Source organism: Gymnoscopelus braueri, assembly GCF_963280865.1.
Source record: "Gymnoscopelus braueri genome assembly, chromosome: 4".
Taxonomy (NCBI): Eukaryota; Metazoa; Chordata; class Actinopteri; order Myctophiformes; family Myctophidae; genus Gymnoscopelus; species Gymnoscopelus braueri.
In genome coordinates this window covers 57,301,686-57,318,897 of record NC_137605.1, presented here as the reverse complement: position 1 = coordinate 57,318,897, position 17,212 = coordinate 57,301,686, and the positions used below count along the sequence as shown (strand labels likewise).

The 17,212-nt window shown below is 41.1% G+C and overlaps 1 protein-coding gene across 1 annotated transcript in view; it reads left to right on the top strand.

The window, feature by feature from the left end:
* Positions 1–1,536: 1,536 nt before the first annotated feature.
* The window catches only part of LOC308083689 (solute carrier organic anion transporter family member 1C1-like), a gene marked incomplete at both ends in the record, with an annotated part of 31,335 nt that continues 15,659 nt past the window's right edge, over positions 1,537–17,212 (top strand). The window contains 8 exons of the mRNA XM_080426003.1: positions 1,537–1,593; positions 4,610–4,751; positions 5,256–5,388; positions 5,743–5,852; positions 7,265–7,411; positions 8,592–8,690; positions 15,919–16,173; positions 17,041–17,205. Of these exons, the coding sequence (XP_080282129.1) occupies positions 1,537–1,593; positions 4,610–4,751; positions 5,256–5,388; positions 5,743–5,852; positions 7,265–7,411; positions 8,592–8,690; positions 15,919–16,173; positions 17,041–17,205 (1,108 nt within the window). The remainder of the gene's footprint in view (positions 1,594–4,609; positions 4,752–5,255; positions 5,389–5,742; positions 5,853–7,264; positions 7,412–8,591; positions 8,691–15,918; positions 16,174–17,040; positions 17,206–17,212) is intronic.

Here is a 17,212-nt window from a genome sequence, read left to right as displayed (position 1 = left end):
CAGATTCAAAGTCCATTAGAAATGGATTCAACACAAACAAGAGTGTAGTGACATGTTGTTCTGTTTGTTTAACCTTTCGTTCTAACCCTAACACTTTATTCCTTTCTTTCCTGTTCACTTCCTGAACTTCATAACATGTTATCAGTGAAGGCCAGGAAATTAGCTTTGGCCGGCCCGCGTTTGGTCCCCGGTCCACCTATTTGCAATGGGGATCCATGGCATATATTATATGCCATATGCTATCATTTGCTGGTGACATGATCAGATGTCATGGCATTGGGTTACTGATTACATGTGAGGCTCAAAGTCCTGCCAGTGGCAACTTTAGCCCTGCTTCTACCACACAGGACTGCCGTTAAGGTAAAAAACAATCATTATCTTCACCTTTATATTATTATTTTCATTATATATATATTTTTTGTGTTCATTATTTTTGGGACAGCAGTAATACAAAGCATACAGTATCTCAAGCGTAATTTATTTTGTTGGCTTCAGATCTTGTTTTCATTTGAAAACAAAGGGTATGCTTGGTACACAAGTAAAATCAATGAAAAACGAACCATATAAAGGCTTGACAGTAACTCTACAAAATGTGTGTGAAAAGGCTTTACATATTTAACACGGATAGTCCATAATTTAATGAACAGATCTTTATGTATACACCATACTGTATGGTGAGGGCCTTGGGAGCAGTGGTGGAAAGTAACTAAGTACATTTACTCAAGTACTGTACTTAAGTACAGTTTTGAGGTATTTAAAAAAAAAATTAAACTTGTGAAATGGGACATTCTGCATAATGACTACTTCTACTTTTGGTACTTTAAGTACATTTTTATGCCATTTTGTACCTTTACTCAAGTAAATGTTTAATTCCGGACTTTTACTTGTAGTGGAGTATTGATACTTTTACTTAAGTACAAAATTAGAGTACTTTTTACACCACTGCTTGGGAGGCAGCCAGTGCCATTTAACACCGTTTTTACAAGCAGATATTAAGACTGAATTTATTTATATATTTCATGTAAAGCGCATTGGCTTTATTCAGTAAAGTGACAATATCTCACGTGCTCTCTCTCTTTGGGCCACATACCCTGATTTACCCCCTTTAAAAAAAAACCTTTACACAATGGTCCCTAATCTACACTGTGAAAACGCCAGTGTTAATGTAACTTAAGGGAGTGCACAAAGAGAACCAAATGGACAAATGAGGGTCCATTTGGTTCCATTTGTACACTCTCAGGGTAACAGACCTGTAAGGGTCCATTTGGACCCCTGGTGGGCCACTGACCTGACATTGAGAACCAGTGCAACATTGTGACTCTTTTGATACATGTTAGGAACATGAAGTACATGTGTATTAGTAACTAACTTCATTGATACATGTTAGGAACATGAAGAACATGTGTATTAGTGACTAACTTCATTGTATACATGTTAGGAACATGAGGTATATGTGTATTAGTAACTGACTTCATTGCATTTAACAGATCTGGTGTATCTCTGTCTTCCTGTGTCTGTTGGCCACACGGTGACATCATGAGTGTTGACACCAAGGAGGCGGGGCCACGTGAGGCCTGCTGCTCCAAGCTCAAGGTCAGCACCTTTGTCATCACCGTATATAATCATCGAACAAAAAAGTCTGTAAATTAGTGTTTGGTTTAAATGATTAGATTGTAAAATTGCCAATATGTGTTATTCGTGGTTACTGACAGACTTCAATCATCCAAACCACCAAACAACAACAAACAAGAGTCAGTAGCAACAGCAGAACAAGCTGTGTGTCACTGCTGAGAAGATTTGACACACGTTTTCATGGGTGCAACCCATGAAAAAGTTATTTTTGAATTGGAATCCTGAAATGTAATATTTTTATTTAATTTCAAATGCATTTAGTTATACTATATGTTAACTTTATGAACTTAAATACAAATACATTGGACATAAAAACAGACGATAGAATTCTAATACTAGTCATTAAGCTACTAATATAGACTGAAGGAATTAAAGCGGGTCATGTTTGGAATTGTAACAGCTGAAATCAGTAATATATCAGTAATCCAATATTAACCTGCGGGCCGCATTACGTGAAGGTGCCATTTGCCCATGTATGTCCTATAGTAACATGCATGGTTTCACCATAGCACACACCAGTGCAGTGCCCAGTCTGACCTGCACCACATTAGTGACGGCTGAATCAACACACTCTCTCTCCCAAAACAGCCAATCGTGACTTATTGGGACAAAAGGTCAAACGTTTGACCCTCTTCCAGTCATCTGGCGCTGTCTCGGGCACTTCTGCACTCCAGCTATGCGGAAGTGCTGTACTCACATTTCTTACTTAAAGGACGACTTCACCAATGTTCAACCTATGTTCATATAATAGATCCTCACTAATGCTCCTGATAAAATTGTGTAATTTTTTTTCTACTCAGTCTGTGTCTCATTAATCTGAGTTCCCAGAAGTTTTTGCCAGCTCTGGCGAGGAACTTCTGGGCCAGAGCCCTGGTATTTGTGGGCGGGATGTAGCTTACGCTCAGAATCTGAGCGGACACACCTCTTACCGGTCTGAGAGCTGTGCAACTCGTCTAAAAAGTCCGACGAGAGGCAAACAGCAGTACACAACAATGGCGGCCGCAATTTCTCAAGGGGAAATTGCTTCCCGTCGATCCTATTTAGATGCAACACCCACTGCATGTGGATCCCGCCCCCTTTTCTTCATTGGCTGTTGATTTGAATCACAACGCAGTGGCCGCGCCCCTGCTGTCCAAGCTCCGACGCAATGCCTCCCAGACTAGTGTCTCATAGGAGGGCTGTGGACACTTCAGAAACCCGTCTACCAGTGACATCATCCTTAGGAATGTTTTTTTTTCTTCAATATTTTTTTTTTTATTTGTATTAACACTAGAACAATGGCTTCCATTATAGCTTGCTAACGTTCCAGGAATAGAAAGCATGTAGTTTCTATTGGCTTGGATTCCCCATCGATGATGTCACTGGTAGACGGGTTTCTGAACTACCCACAGCCCTCCACTGAGACACAGACTAAGCAGACAAAAATGGTGCCATACCATAACTAGAAAAAGTGCTCCTCGGAGCACAGGTCTCCGCCAGGTCAGGTACGTTATTGTGGCCTCCTGGTGGCGCTATAATAGGCCAATGTGAAAAGGGTACCATTTATTCTTAGGCCTTTCACGGCAATCAGAGACTGCATTCATGATTTGAGGCATTTTGTTCCAAAAATGTGTTTTGCTAAATTAGACCTGCTGGTGGCGCTATAACAGGCCAATGTGAAAAGGGTGGCATTTCTTCCTCGGCCTAGTGGGAATGTGCATGTGGCATTTGAGGCATTTTGTTCAAAACGGACCAATCCTGCAAACTTTACCTTAGCCAATGAGGATGGAATATGGTAAATCGGACAGATCCGTGTTGATCACATGATTATAGAGATACTGAGTACCGATTTGCATGACGTTTGGATAAAATCTGTGGGAGTAATATAAAAAAATCACACCCAATGTGAAGTGAGCGGTGTCATCACAATGATGGAAGCTCACAGGGGCTCATAGGGGCGGCCATAGCTGAGTGGTTAGTGAGCCCGCCTAGGGAGCCAGAGGCCCTGGTTGCCCCAGGTACGATTCCAAGCCACGCCAGTATATGTGTCGATGAAATGAAATTTGTCCCTGAGCAAGACTCTTAACCCCTAATTGGAAACAAGCCCGCAAGGACTTTCATGAACGTCCTGTTAAAAGGAATTATCCTTATTTATTTTTTTGAAGTGTGTGGTACTATTTATAGGTTATTAATTTCATCATGCGTCTCGCTAGCCAATCAAAGCAAAGGGTCTGAATAGAGTCAGCCAATCACGGTACGGCAAAAAGGGTGTGAATAGAGTCAGCCAATCACAGTACAGGGAAGGACGGAAAGGGTGTGAATAGAGTCAGCAAATCACAGTACAGGGAAGGACGAATTCCCAACCCCACTTATAGGAGCGGCTACACCGCTCAACCCCACTTATAGGAGCGGCTACACCGCTCAAAAATTTGCACAAATTGGCCTCCTGTTGGCGCTATAACAGGCCCATGTGAAAAATTTGAGGTAGAGGTTCTGAATTAGCATCCAGGGAGTGTGTGTGCACAGTTTCACAGCGGCTGGGCCGACGGTGCGGGAGATTAGCGGCTCGCACACGGACAGGACGCACGGACGGACACACGGACGGATGGACGGACGGACAAGGTGCAAAACATACTCTCTCGCCATGCCTTTTGGCCTGGCGGAGACAACGAGCATTAGTGAGGACCAATTATATGAAGACAGGTTGAAAATGGGTGAAGTCGTCCTTTATAAAAGTATCAATACTGCAATGTAGAAATACTCTGTTACAAGTGAAAGTCTGGAATTCAAAATTGACTTGAGTAAAAGTATAAAAGTATTGGCATCAAATCGTTATGCAGAATGTCCCATTTAATTTCACAAGTTTCTAAATGTATACAAATATTTTGAAAATTGCAGATTGAACTGAACTGTGTGTGTGTGTGTGTGTGTGTGTGTGTGTGTGTGTGTGTGTGTGTGTGTGTGTGCGTGTGCGTGTGTGTGTGTGTGTGTTCTGCAGATTTTCATTGCGTCGATGTGTTACTTATACTTTGCCAAGTCCTTTGGGGACGCCTACATGAAGAGCTCCATTATCCAGATTGAAAGGAGGTTTGGGATTCCCAGCTCGCTCATAGGAGTCATCAACGGAAGCTTTGAGATGGGTACGTTTAACCAGGCCATATACAGTATGATACGTTTAACCAGGCCATATACAGTATGGTATGTTTAACCAGGCCTTTTTTTTTATCGCATTCCTAAGCCAATCATTTGATGACCGGCAGCGGTTCCAGTAGGAGACACAAAGAGTCTCCTTTGTCTCTCCTACCGGAACCGGTGCATACCGGTCCACTGGTCATCAAATTATTGGCTTAGGAATGTGACAAAAACGAAAAAATATCCATGAATCCAAGTGACCATGAGGTGACTAATCGATAGAAAAAAAGCACTTTTTGGGGTGAACTAACCCTTAAACAGTGCAGTTGTTGTTTTTTACGAAACTCTGCAATATGGTAGAGGCCAGGGCTATTCCAAACGACAAAGACATTCATTCATGCATTCATGCATTCATGCACTCACTCATTCACTCATTGATTAATTCATTCATTCATTCATTCATTCATTCATTCATTCATTCATTCATTCATTCATTCATCTATCTCTCCCAGGCAACCTGTTAGTAATAGCCTTTGTGAGCTACTTTGGGGGCAAGCTCCATCGTCCCAGGCTGATCGCGGGTGGCTGTCTGGTCATGGCTGCCGGGGCCTTCTGCAGTGCCCTGCCTCACTTCTTCATGGAACGGTGAAGAGCTTTTAGATCTGCTGTTTTCAAATATATACAAACTAAAAGATGGTTTGTAATAATAATCTAAACTCACACAGTAATTCAAATAGTTGTAGTCGAGTAAAAAGTAAAATGTTATTTCTGAGATGTAGTGGAGTATTAACGAGAAAATGAAAATTACTTAAGTAATCTAAAAGTACTTCAAAATTGTACTTGACTAAATATACTTAGTTACTTCCGACGACTGATTTTGTCATCATGTGTCATGACTGTCTCTATCTCTCAGGTATACATATGATCGTGTGTTATTATGACTGTCTCCATGCCTCAGGTATATGATCATGTGTTATTAAGACTGTCTCCATGTCTCAGGTATACATATGAGAGTAGTGTGACTCACAACACACATGCCAATGCTACAGACATCGTGCCCTGCACGTCCAACAGTGATGATGAGCTGCCATCTGCAGGAAATAAAGCAGGTGACATGATAGCCGCATTATTTTGGATCATATTCTGTGCACGGTTATTATAGTTTAGCATTTTTCATCAGTTTTTGTTTTTAGTTTTTAGTTTTTAGTTTTTAGTTTTTAGTTTTTAGTTTTTAGTTTTTAGTTTTTAGTTTTGTTTTGACTGTTTGTTTTCAATTTCAGTTTAGTTTTGATTCGTTTTTAAAGCGGGTTTGCTACTGTAGTTTTTTTTTAAGGCATAATGTTTTCGTTTAGTTGTCATTTGTTTTAGTGTTAGTTTATCTTTATTTATAAACGTTCTTTGTAATATGGATTAGTCACTCAGGGGCGAAGGTCAGAAAAATAGCCCCCCAAAAAGCAGACCTACAAGCTCATATTTTTTAAGATTTTTGACAAGGACTAAAACTAAGGACATTTTCTTTGTGATTTATCTGAGATTTTCCTCTTTAATTTTCATTTCAGATAACCAATTTCCAATTCTAGTTTTTGTTATTTCCTTAGTTTTAGTTGACTATATTAACCCTGATTCTGTGAGAATGTATTTCTAATCTTAGCCACTTTAGCCCTATTTTATATTTTCAAAACCTTTCAAAAATTGCAATCTCTGTGAAATTGAGAACTAATATTTGCCATTTCTTGAAAATATGGAAATAGTGCATAACTGCAGTCCTGGGTTCCTAGAAGGTGGCATGCCTGTTTTCTGTTCCAGTTCATTTTCACGTACCTTTGTTTGATTGACACATTATGACACCTTCACATGTTTCTACAAATTGCTGCTGAGCCAATCAAACAGGAAATAGGCATGCCACATTCTAGGACCCTGGAACTACAGTCCCGGGTTGAGTCTATTCTGGAAAAAAAAGAGTTTGAAACATGCCTAAAACAGCGGTCGAGGCCAGGTTGAAAGTGGTTAAATACTCCAGCAGTGAGTCTCCCTGTCTAGTCTATATATATATATATATATATATATATATATATATATATATATATATATATATATATATATATATATTCTATACAATGCTATCTCAGAAAATATACCTAGAAAATTCACTTTGCCAAAGCATTTTTCTAACTGCAGAATCCGAGTCTAGTTGTTTCTTATGTCTGTGGTTCTCAAACCTTTTCATGTCAAGGACCCCCAAAATGATATGTTTTTGGCCGCGGACCCTCATCTGAAAATACCTTTGTTCCAGGGACCCCCAGAAGCAAAGATTTGAGTTACAAATGTTCGCTTTAAAATATATATATATTCAAAGGTTTGCACATACGATTCACGATTTTTGACTAGCCAAAGTATAAAAGGTTAAAGTGGTTAAAATTATTGTGTCGCTACATTAACGCATTTTGCTAGGGACCCCCCTAAGGGCCTGTTGGGGTCCCGGACCCCACTTTTGAGAACCAATGTGTTATGTTTCCCTCAGACTGTGAGAAGGAGGCGGGCTCCTCCATGTGGGTGTATGTGTTCGTGGGGAACATGCTCCGAGGCATCGGGGAGACTCCTGTGGTCTCCTTAGGAGTGTCCTACCTGGACGACTTCTCCAAAGAGGAGAACACTGCCTTCTACATAGGTGAGTTACTGACAGTGGTGTAAAGTAACTAAGTACTTTTACTTTACTGGAGTATTTCCAATTTTCTGTACTTTTACTAAATTATTATAAGTTATTTCTTATAATGAAGATGTATTTGTTTCCCTTGCACAAAAGGGGAGAACGATAACACCAAAAACGAAATAAACTAATATCTGTATCGGCTATCGGCTAAATTGTTATTTTAAAAGACGTATCGGTATCGGCCAAGAATTTCCATATCGGTGCAACCCTAATTATCAACGAATCACCTAATAAACAGAAAATAAGTTTTCAGGTGCACGGGTTACAAATGTCATCCTATCAGTCGAGAGAATCCATTTATTTGCTTCACTTTTATAGTGATTGTCTGCTCATTTGTGTTTCGTCACTTCCATCGTCCCTTGTTACAGTAATACTGTAGCCTATCCTGTATGAGTTCTCTATTGATTGGATACAATTGGTATCCCAACCAGAAAATATATGTTCTGTTTATTAAAGAGCTAGAGAGACAGACCCCTATTACGGAAGTCTCTATAGCAATGATTACTATCACATATTTAACACTTATTTTTAACAAACTAACACACCACCTTTAAGGACGTTTGACGTTTTTTAACCAATTTTTACAGAACAATATCCACATTTGTTTTTAAAAGGAGCAGATCAGTTTTCCACACACATTTCAAAAAGTTGCTCCTATTAATGTTTGAATATGCAAACCAGTGGTTCTCAGCCTGTGGGTCGGGATCCCCAGATGACAGTGAAGTGGCAATTGAAAGACTTTTAAGACCTTTTTAATACCTAAAAAGAAAAAAAAGAGGCGTACCAAAAGTAAAAGTACTCATTATGCAGAATGTCCCATTTCAATTCTTCAAATGTATAAAACTCTTTTGAAAATAGCAGATCTACAAGCTCACAATGCGTCGCATCGTGAGCTTGTAGATCAGCTATTTTCAAATGACCGAATGTAGGATCGAAGTGGTTAATGTGTGTTTTGTAATAATAATCAAGATCTACAAAGATGAAATGTACAAGCCTCTCTCTCTCTCTCTCTCTCTCTCTCTCTCTCTCTCTCTCTCTCTCTCTCTCTCTCTCTCTCTCTCTCTCTCTCTCTCTCTCTCTCTCTCTCTCTCTCTCTCTCTCTCTCTCTCTCTCTCTCTCTCTCTCTCTCTCTCTCCAGCATGCATCCAGACCATAGGAATGTTCGGTCCCATTGCAGGGTACATGATGGGTTCGTTCTGTGCTAAGATCTACGTGGACATTGACACTGTGGATTTAGGTAAATCATTTCTCTGAACGTTCCATCCCTGCTGGGACAATGGAAAGCATTGTGTTTCTCTTCAAAAAGAGCCAAACAACCATATGTTATTGTATTGTCCTATTGACGGGACGATATATTGGCTTGGGCAACAACTTTCTTGGACCTGTCCGATACCCTGTTTGTGTGCCTAATTGATAAGGAGGGATATTTATTATTACTATTCTCAACTATTCTGCAACTCAAACGGCACTTTAGTCTGCAAAAGCGGACATCTCACCTGCTCAACTAGCGCCTAACTCAGGCACCTTCGTTGTGTCAAGTTTCGATTTTAATGCATTTTCAGTGTAGGCTATTTAACCCAATTTAAATTTTAGATCTGCTATTTATGAAAAATCATGAACATTTTTCCAAATATTTGAATACGTATATTTTTAAAGGGAATATTTTTGACTCAAATCTTTGCTTCTGGTGGTCCCTATTCCAAAATATTTTGAGAAGCTTGGGTCTGCAGCCAAATACATTTTGGGCAAAAGTTTCCAAAAAACTGTTTTAGAAGACATTGTAGAATCCCCAGAAGCAAAGATTTGAGTTACAAATGTTTGCTTTAAAAAAAAAATATATATTCAAAGATTTGCACAAACCTTCACGATTTCTCAAAAATAGCAGATCTACAAGCTCACAGCTCGGTGCCGCGCTATGAGCTTGTAGATCTGCTATTTTTGAATAGCCAAATAAATATTCAAATGACACAGCTGCGTTCCCGGTCTTAATGGGTTAATTAGTGGTGTTTTCAACGTTGACTCTACACGGTCCGCAATACGTGTCACGTGACGCTGACTATCCTGAACAGTGAAAAGCGACAAGAGAAACCCAGTTACCTGGGACATAAAGGGAGTCCTGACCAAGTATCATGTATGATGAGTTGGGAGTGACAATAATTGTATAATTATAATTGGGCGGCTGTGGCTCAGGAGGTAGAGCAGGTCGTCCATTGATCCGTGGGTCGGCGGTTCGAATCCCAACTCCTCCTGTCCACATGTCGAAGTGTCCTTGGGCAAGACACTGAACCCTACATTGCCTCCAATGATTCGGTCGGCGCTAGCTTGCCACCATTGGTGTGTGAATGTGGGAAAAGTGGGGACGCTGGCGTCGACTGTTCGCCGCTCCACCTCCCAATGCCCCCCCCCTGTATGAATGAATGAACCATTGTAAAGCGCTTTGAGTAAGTTTGAGTACTTAGAAAAGCGCCATATAAATGCAATTCATTATTATTATTATTGTGTATTAACTACACACAGTTATTGTTGTTGGCTATTTGTGTCTCTGTTCCTTTAAGTGCTGGGCTGGGGGGGAGTGTCTTACTTGAGTGTGGCTTATCAGTATGATGGAGCTTCAGCTTGTAACGTTTGCAGTTGAACTGTAAAGACAAACTTACCTTACAACTGGCCTGGTTATTTGGTTCTTATAGACATTATAATAATGGTGGCATGAAAGATAATACAGTCCTCTGGTTCTCAATGTAGAGCCTAGGGACCAACAGAGGTCAAAATGGACCCTTACAGGTCTGTAACCCTGTCAGTGTACTCTCAGAGTTAAATTGTATAGTGTAAATTAAGGTCCCAGAGATAAGCAATTGTATCAAAGTAGAGGTTAGGCCCGCTATTCGCCCCGGACACCTACGTTGCACCGCCAAGCCGACTGATATGTCCATGGAGAACTCTGTATCTGTCAGTCCTTGTCCCTTTTATGCCCATGTATGGACATCTCTGATGTCATCAGTAGATGCCCATATATGGGCATGCCCCCTATTGTGGCCATATATGGAGCTGACCGATTTGTTTGCGCCCGATGCCTTGACAATTGAGGTTAGACAACACACTCCATATTTGGGCGTAGCTGCATTGGGAACTCCTTATTATGGTTATGGATGAGTTATGGTGACATGAGTGTGACGTCGGAGCTCCGCCGGGTGGGCGGCCACCCTCAACAAGAGAGAAAAGAAGAGAATCACTGATATTGTCAGTGGTGGACGAAGTAACTCTCTGAAACCACCTGCACCGCATGCACTGATGTGCTTATAGAACCACTACGTCATACAAAGCCTGGAAAAACACCTATACAAACATAGAAATGAGCTTTTTGGAGGTGTGCTCTGTGTGATTCTAATTTGGGGTTGATTGGATGTTGTGTTTGTGATATGTTTAGTTTTTTGGATAAGAAATAGGTCCCAGCCCGACCACACATTTATGAATCCAATTACAGTCAAACAGTATGGAGTATCTTGAACAAAGGGATTCTACCGTTGCGCCTCAAGCCTTAGACGGCCGGTCCGGTGCGTCACAGGAGTAGGGACAGTAAATGCAGAAAAGAGAACACTGGAGCAACACGGACAGTTTAGGCCTTTTATTTAGATCGGTGCAAGTACAACAGAATGACTGACGTTTCGGTCTTTCGACCTTCCTCAGAGTCATAGGTGGCAGTAACAAGGTAAGCAGTTATATACAGAGGTGAGCATGGGCTGTGCTCTCAATAAACCAATGGTGGATGGCTCTCTGTTTAGTGGTAATTACCTAGTACTGCATGTCACAGTCTCAAGGATGCGCCCATCAGTGGTGATTAGACTTAGATCTGGGCATGTGGACCATTTAGCATATTTGCAAGATATGGAAAATAATCTACACATATAGTGCCTTGTTAAGGTTAGTTTAGAAAAACAGTGTACAAGTAGAAAGAGGCAAAATTAGGCCAAAACATTTAGAATACATTTGACTAAATAATTATTCACAACAAAGAGATAATTCACAAAAAAGATAATTCACAAAAAAGGGGGACATTCTCAAGAGTACAGAGCACACAAAAGCAAAGTCAAGAAACCTCAGGGACCGTCTATAGAAAGCATGAAAGGCTCAGTTCTTCATTTAGACCATTGGGTTCTAGGGTGTCAAGGTTATGGATCCATAATGCTTCTCTGCGAAGCAGTTTGTTAATTATGTCTCCACCCCGTGATGGGACTGAATTTTTTTCAATTCCCCAAAATTTCAGAGATGCTGGAGAGCCATGATTTGCTGATTTATAATGCCTGGCCATGGCATATTCTGGGTTGTTAGTGCGAATAGCAGTTTTGTGCTCGCCTATACGGAGTTTAAGTGGTCTCTTGGTTTGACCAATATATCCCAGTCCACAGGGACACTTGAGCATATATACCACATGGGTTGAGTTACAATTTATAAATGAGGATATTTTGTATTTTTTGCCTGTACGTGGATGGGTAAAGAATTTAGCATTCGTTGAGTTAGAGCATTGGGCGCAGTTGCCACATTTATAGAAACCCTGTGGGGGACTAGAGAGCCAGGTAGGGGGGGAGGGTGTGTTCATGTCCGAGTGGACAAGACGGTCTCTGAGGCTTCTGGAGCGTCTGAAAGAGAAGAGAGGAGGATCATTACACATGTTGACAAGTTTAGGATCACTTTTTAAAACGTGCCAATGTTTTAGGAAAGCACTCTTAATTAGCCCTGCCGCTGGAGAATATTGTGTTGAGAAACAGAGCCGAGTGGGTGTCTGTTTAGGCTTTTTTGTTAGTAGGGACGTTCTGTCTGTATGTAGGGCCCTACATACAGACAGAACGTCCCCCACAGGGTTTCTATAAATGTGGCAACTGCGCCCAATGCTCTAACTCAACGAATGCTAAATTCTTTACCCATCCACGTACAGGCAAAAAATACAAAATATCCTCATTTATAAATTGTAACTCAACCCATGTGGTATATATGCTCAAGTGTCCCTGTGGACTGGCATATATTGGTCAAACCAAGAGACCACTTAAACTCCGTATAGGCGAGCACAAAACTGCTATTCGCACTAACAACCCAGAATATGCCATGGCCAGGCATTATAAATCAGCAAATCATGGCTCTCCAGCATCTCTGAAATTTTGGGGAATTGAAAAAATTTCAGTCCCATCACGGGGTGGAGACATAATTAACAAACTGCTTCGCATAGAAGCATTATGGATCCATAACCTTGACACCCTAGAACCCAATGGTCTAAATGAAGAACTGAGCCTTTCATGCTTTCTATAGACGGTCCCTGAGGTTTCTTGACTTTGCTTTTGTGTGCTCTGTACTCTTGAGAATGTCCCCCTTTTTTGTGAATTATCTTTTTTGTGAATTATCTCTTTGTTGTGAATAATTATTTAGTCAAATGTATTCTAAATGTTTTGGCCTAATTTTGCCTCTTTCTACTTGTACACTGTTTTTCTAAACTAACCTTAACAAGGCACTATATGTGTAGATTATTTTCCATATCTTGCAAATATGCTAAATGGTCCACATGCCCAGATCTAAGTCTAATCACCACTGATGGGCGCATCCTTGAGACTGTGACATGCAGTACTAGGTAATTACCACTAAACAGAGAGCCATCCACCATTGGTTTATTGAGAGCACAGCCCATGCTCACCTCTGTATATAACTGCTTACCTTGTTACTGCCACCTATGACTCTGAGGAAGGTCGAAAGACCGAAACGTCAGTCATTCTGTTGTACTTGCACCGATCTAAATAAAAGGCCTAAACTGTCCGTGTTGCTCCAGTGTTCTCTCTTCTGCAGTATGGAGTATCTGTTTGATGCTCATTGTCACCCAAAAAAAGAACAAACTGATATCTGATGCAAAGTGTTTGTTGTGAAGGGGTGTAAGGGTGGATCATGTCCTCAAGGTCAGGAGGTGACGTGACCTTGACTGCCTTGTAGGTCGTCACCAGTGTTTTGAACTGGATGAAGCGTCCTTGAGCAAGGCACTGAAGCACTGCTGCAGATAAGCAGGGTTGTTAAGCTTTACAATTATACTGTGTAATTTACACATTCTATTGTTAATGCAACCCTCATTGTAAATGTAAGAATTAATCCTGTCAATCAGTGTGATTGACAGGAGAGATCATCAGAGGAGCAGAGTTTGTACCATTACGGTTTACACATGGACTGAAGTATGGATAGAGTTTCTCAGTGAAGGTGCAGCCAGTGAAAGTATAGAGATGAAGTCTGGTCTCCACATTGTAAAAGGAGACCAGACCCTCCTCATAATCCACAAACACTCCAACTTTCTGGAGCTCCTCTCTTACAGGGAGGAGGACATCAGGGTCAGGGCCAACAAGAGCCTCGTACTCATTTCCATTCCTCAACCATATAGTCCAGTAACCATAGTTTGGTCTCAGAAAAATGTGTCCCTTCCTGGTGATGGACTCTCTGGCCACTCCTACACTCCAGGCAGTTTTCCCTCCAACCTGAACCTCATAGTAAAACCTTCCTGAGGAGAAGGTTTGTTTTCTTAAGACAGAGCGACAGAAAGAGAATCTCTCCGTGTTGTCAGGGAGATTCTTCTTTACATTTCCATGACTCACTTGTTTTCCATCCTCAGACAGAATTAGTTTGCAGTTTGCTGTATCAGGGTCCAGAGTTACATCCACCTCATATTGCTGGATCCTCCTCATCTCAGCATCACACAGCTTGTTCTCCATCTCTTGACTGAGTGTCTTCTCCAGTTGTCTAGAACTATCCCAGTGATGTCTAAGAACCCAAACAGTGACTCTCAAGTCACGATCCAGGAATGGTCAGCTTTGACTTCCACTTGGTGCTCTAATGGTTTATAGGAGGATGTAAAGTCTGCTTCTCTTTCACTAATGTCCTCACACTGTGTGGAATCAGCCTTTAAATCCAGCTCCTCAAACCTTGACTCATCAAATATGACGTCATTTTCCCAAATATGGAGTTCCACGTGACTCCAGACCGGCCTCAACGTACTGTGATTGGACACATCAGGTAACCATGGCAACATGGGGCGGCCATAGCTGAATCGTTAGAGAGCCCGCCTGGGAAGGTAAAGGTCCCAGGTTCGATTCCAGGCCTCAGCAATGTGTAAAAGCGTCAGACTGAGCCAGACGCTTAAAGCCCTAACTGCTCCCCGAGCCGCTACAACCAACAGCTGCTCACTGCTCCTAGGATAAAAAATATACAGTGACAACAAACGTATGATATTTATAACATTATATCAACAAACATGGACACCGGCAAGACACACACACACACACACACACACACACCAGCGCTCCTCTAGACCAGTGGGCGTGGCCTCCTCTGCACCCCGCCCCATCACTATTTTTTCTGTAAATATAGTATCTCAGTGTTGTTTCTGATATGTAATGTATTGTATGTAGCATGTTCCTAAAACATGCTAAATACTTTTACTCCTATACGCCCATACCAGATGTAGCAATACAGAAACCTTGAACTAGTATGATTACTAGATTAACATCATGTATATTTATTTTGCACACTACAGTAAGTGTAAAAGAAGGGGATCGAGAGCCAGTAACAATCGATTAACTAAGAACCTGTGTCAGTGTCCTAACAATGGATTAACTAAGAACATGTGTCAGTGTCCTAACAATGGATTAACTAAGAGCATGTGTCAGTGTCCTAACAATGGATTTACTAAGAACATGTAAATGGATTTACTAAGAACATGTGTCAGTGTCCTAACAATGGATTAACTAAGAACCTGTGTCAGTGTCCTAACAATGCATTAACTAAGAACATGTGTCAGTGTCCTAACAAAGGATTAACTAAGGACCTGTGTCAGTGTCCTAACAATGGATTAACTAAGAACCTGTGTCATTGTTCTAACAATGGATTAATTAAGGACCTGGGTCAGTGTTCTAACAATGGATTAACTAAGGACCTGTGTCAGTGTCCTAACAATGGATTAACTAAGGACCTGTGTCAGTGTCCTAACAATGGATTAACTAAGGACCTGTGTCAGTGTCCTAACAATGGATTAACTATGGACCTGTGTCAGTGTCCTAACAAAGCAAGGGGGTCGACTGGAGAAGTGGCGACAAATATTTCACTCATAACTTTATAAACAGTGTTGGCCAAGTTACTTTACAAAAGGAACAATAGTTATTTCTAGTTACTAGTTAGGCTGCTGCTCTCAAAAGGTAACTAGTTAGCTACCTTACTAAAAAAAAAAGCCTTCCTAGAAATGTACTGTAAAATATTTTTCTTGGAAATGTACTTGAGTAAAAGCAATAAGTATCAAAACAATCTAATACTCAAGTAAAGTACAGACCCTCAGAATCTGTACTCAAGTACAGTACACAAGTACATTTACTCCGTTACTGTCCACCACTGGATATCGCCCAGCAATCACTCCTGCTCTCGCTAACCCCTCCTAATGTGTGTCCTTCTCCCAGACAGTATCACCATCAACCATAAGGACTATCGGTGGGTGGGAGCCTGGTGGCTGGGCTTCCTGCTGACTAGTATTCTCATGCTGGTGGCCGGAATCCCATTCTGGTTCCTCCCAAAGTCTCTTCCCAAGCAGGGCCAGGAAAGTCCCAATGTGGAGCCGTCCAACAAGGAGCCCGAGCAGGAGGACTTCCTACCAGAGGACCAGCCCACACACAAGGACAAGGACAAGCCTGTCACTTTTGCTGACCTGGCTAAAGGTGCTTGAGTTAAATTTTGTCAGTCATATAAACCTTGTATATCTGAAGTACTAAGATGTTTTACTTAAGTAAAAGTACGAAATACTGCAATGTATAACCAAAAGTATAAGTACTCGTTATGCAAAAGGTCCCATTTCCCCATTTTCAAATGTATAAAATGTATAAAAATCCTTTGAAAAAAGCCGATTTACAAGCTCAGTTGTGAGCTTGTAGATCGGCTATTTGCAAATTGCCAAAGTTTAAATAGAGCTGAAGTGATTTTGTAAAAGTAACGAAAGTTTTTTTTTTCCCAAGTGGCAAAAGTAACGAAAATAGCCGATCTACAAGCTCACAACATGTCACGATGGAGTGGATTTCGCAATAAAACCTGGGATCAATGAAGTGTAATCTTATCTATTAAGTCAAAGTTGATCAAATATATCTCTCTCTCTAGCTTTTTTTTTCTGTCTGTCTGTCTGTCTGTCTGTCTGTCTGTCTGTCTGTCTCTCTCTCTCTCTCTCTCTCTCTCTCTCTCTCTCTCTCTCTCTCTAAAGGCTCAGTTCAGACTAAACAAGTGGCATGCTTTACAGCAAGTGTTTACAAATCATTGTCCTAGAAGTCCTAGAAGAGTGAACTTCTGTAACCTAACAGAGCAGAGTCCAAACGTGTATATATCCATGCAATCCACACCCACAGCACCCACAGCACTTTGCTGCATGTGGAGTTATTTAAAGTGACACAGCAATGAGGTGTAAGAGTTCAATCCAAAACAAGCAAATGTAATGAAACTTTGCTAATCCTTTTGACACCCAAACATGTTATCTTGATTCTTCTTAAGTAGAATTGGTGTGGTGTTGACTGTCGTGGTGTGCTGTTGTCTTTCATTAGACTTCCTTCCGTCTCTGAAGAGGCTCTTCAGTAACGGCGTGTACAGGCTGGTGCTCCTGGTGTCCCTGGTGGCTCTGAACAGCTTCATCGGCCTGCTCACATACGAACCCAAGTTCATGGAGCAAGTCTATGGCCAGCCTTCCTCCAAGACCATCATGTTGATAGGTAGGCT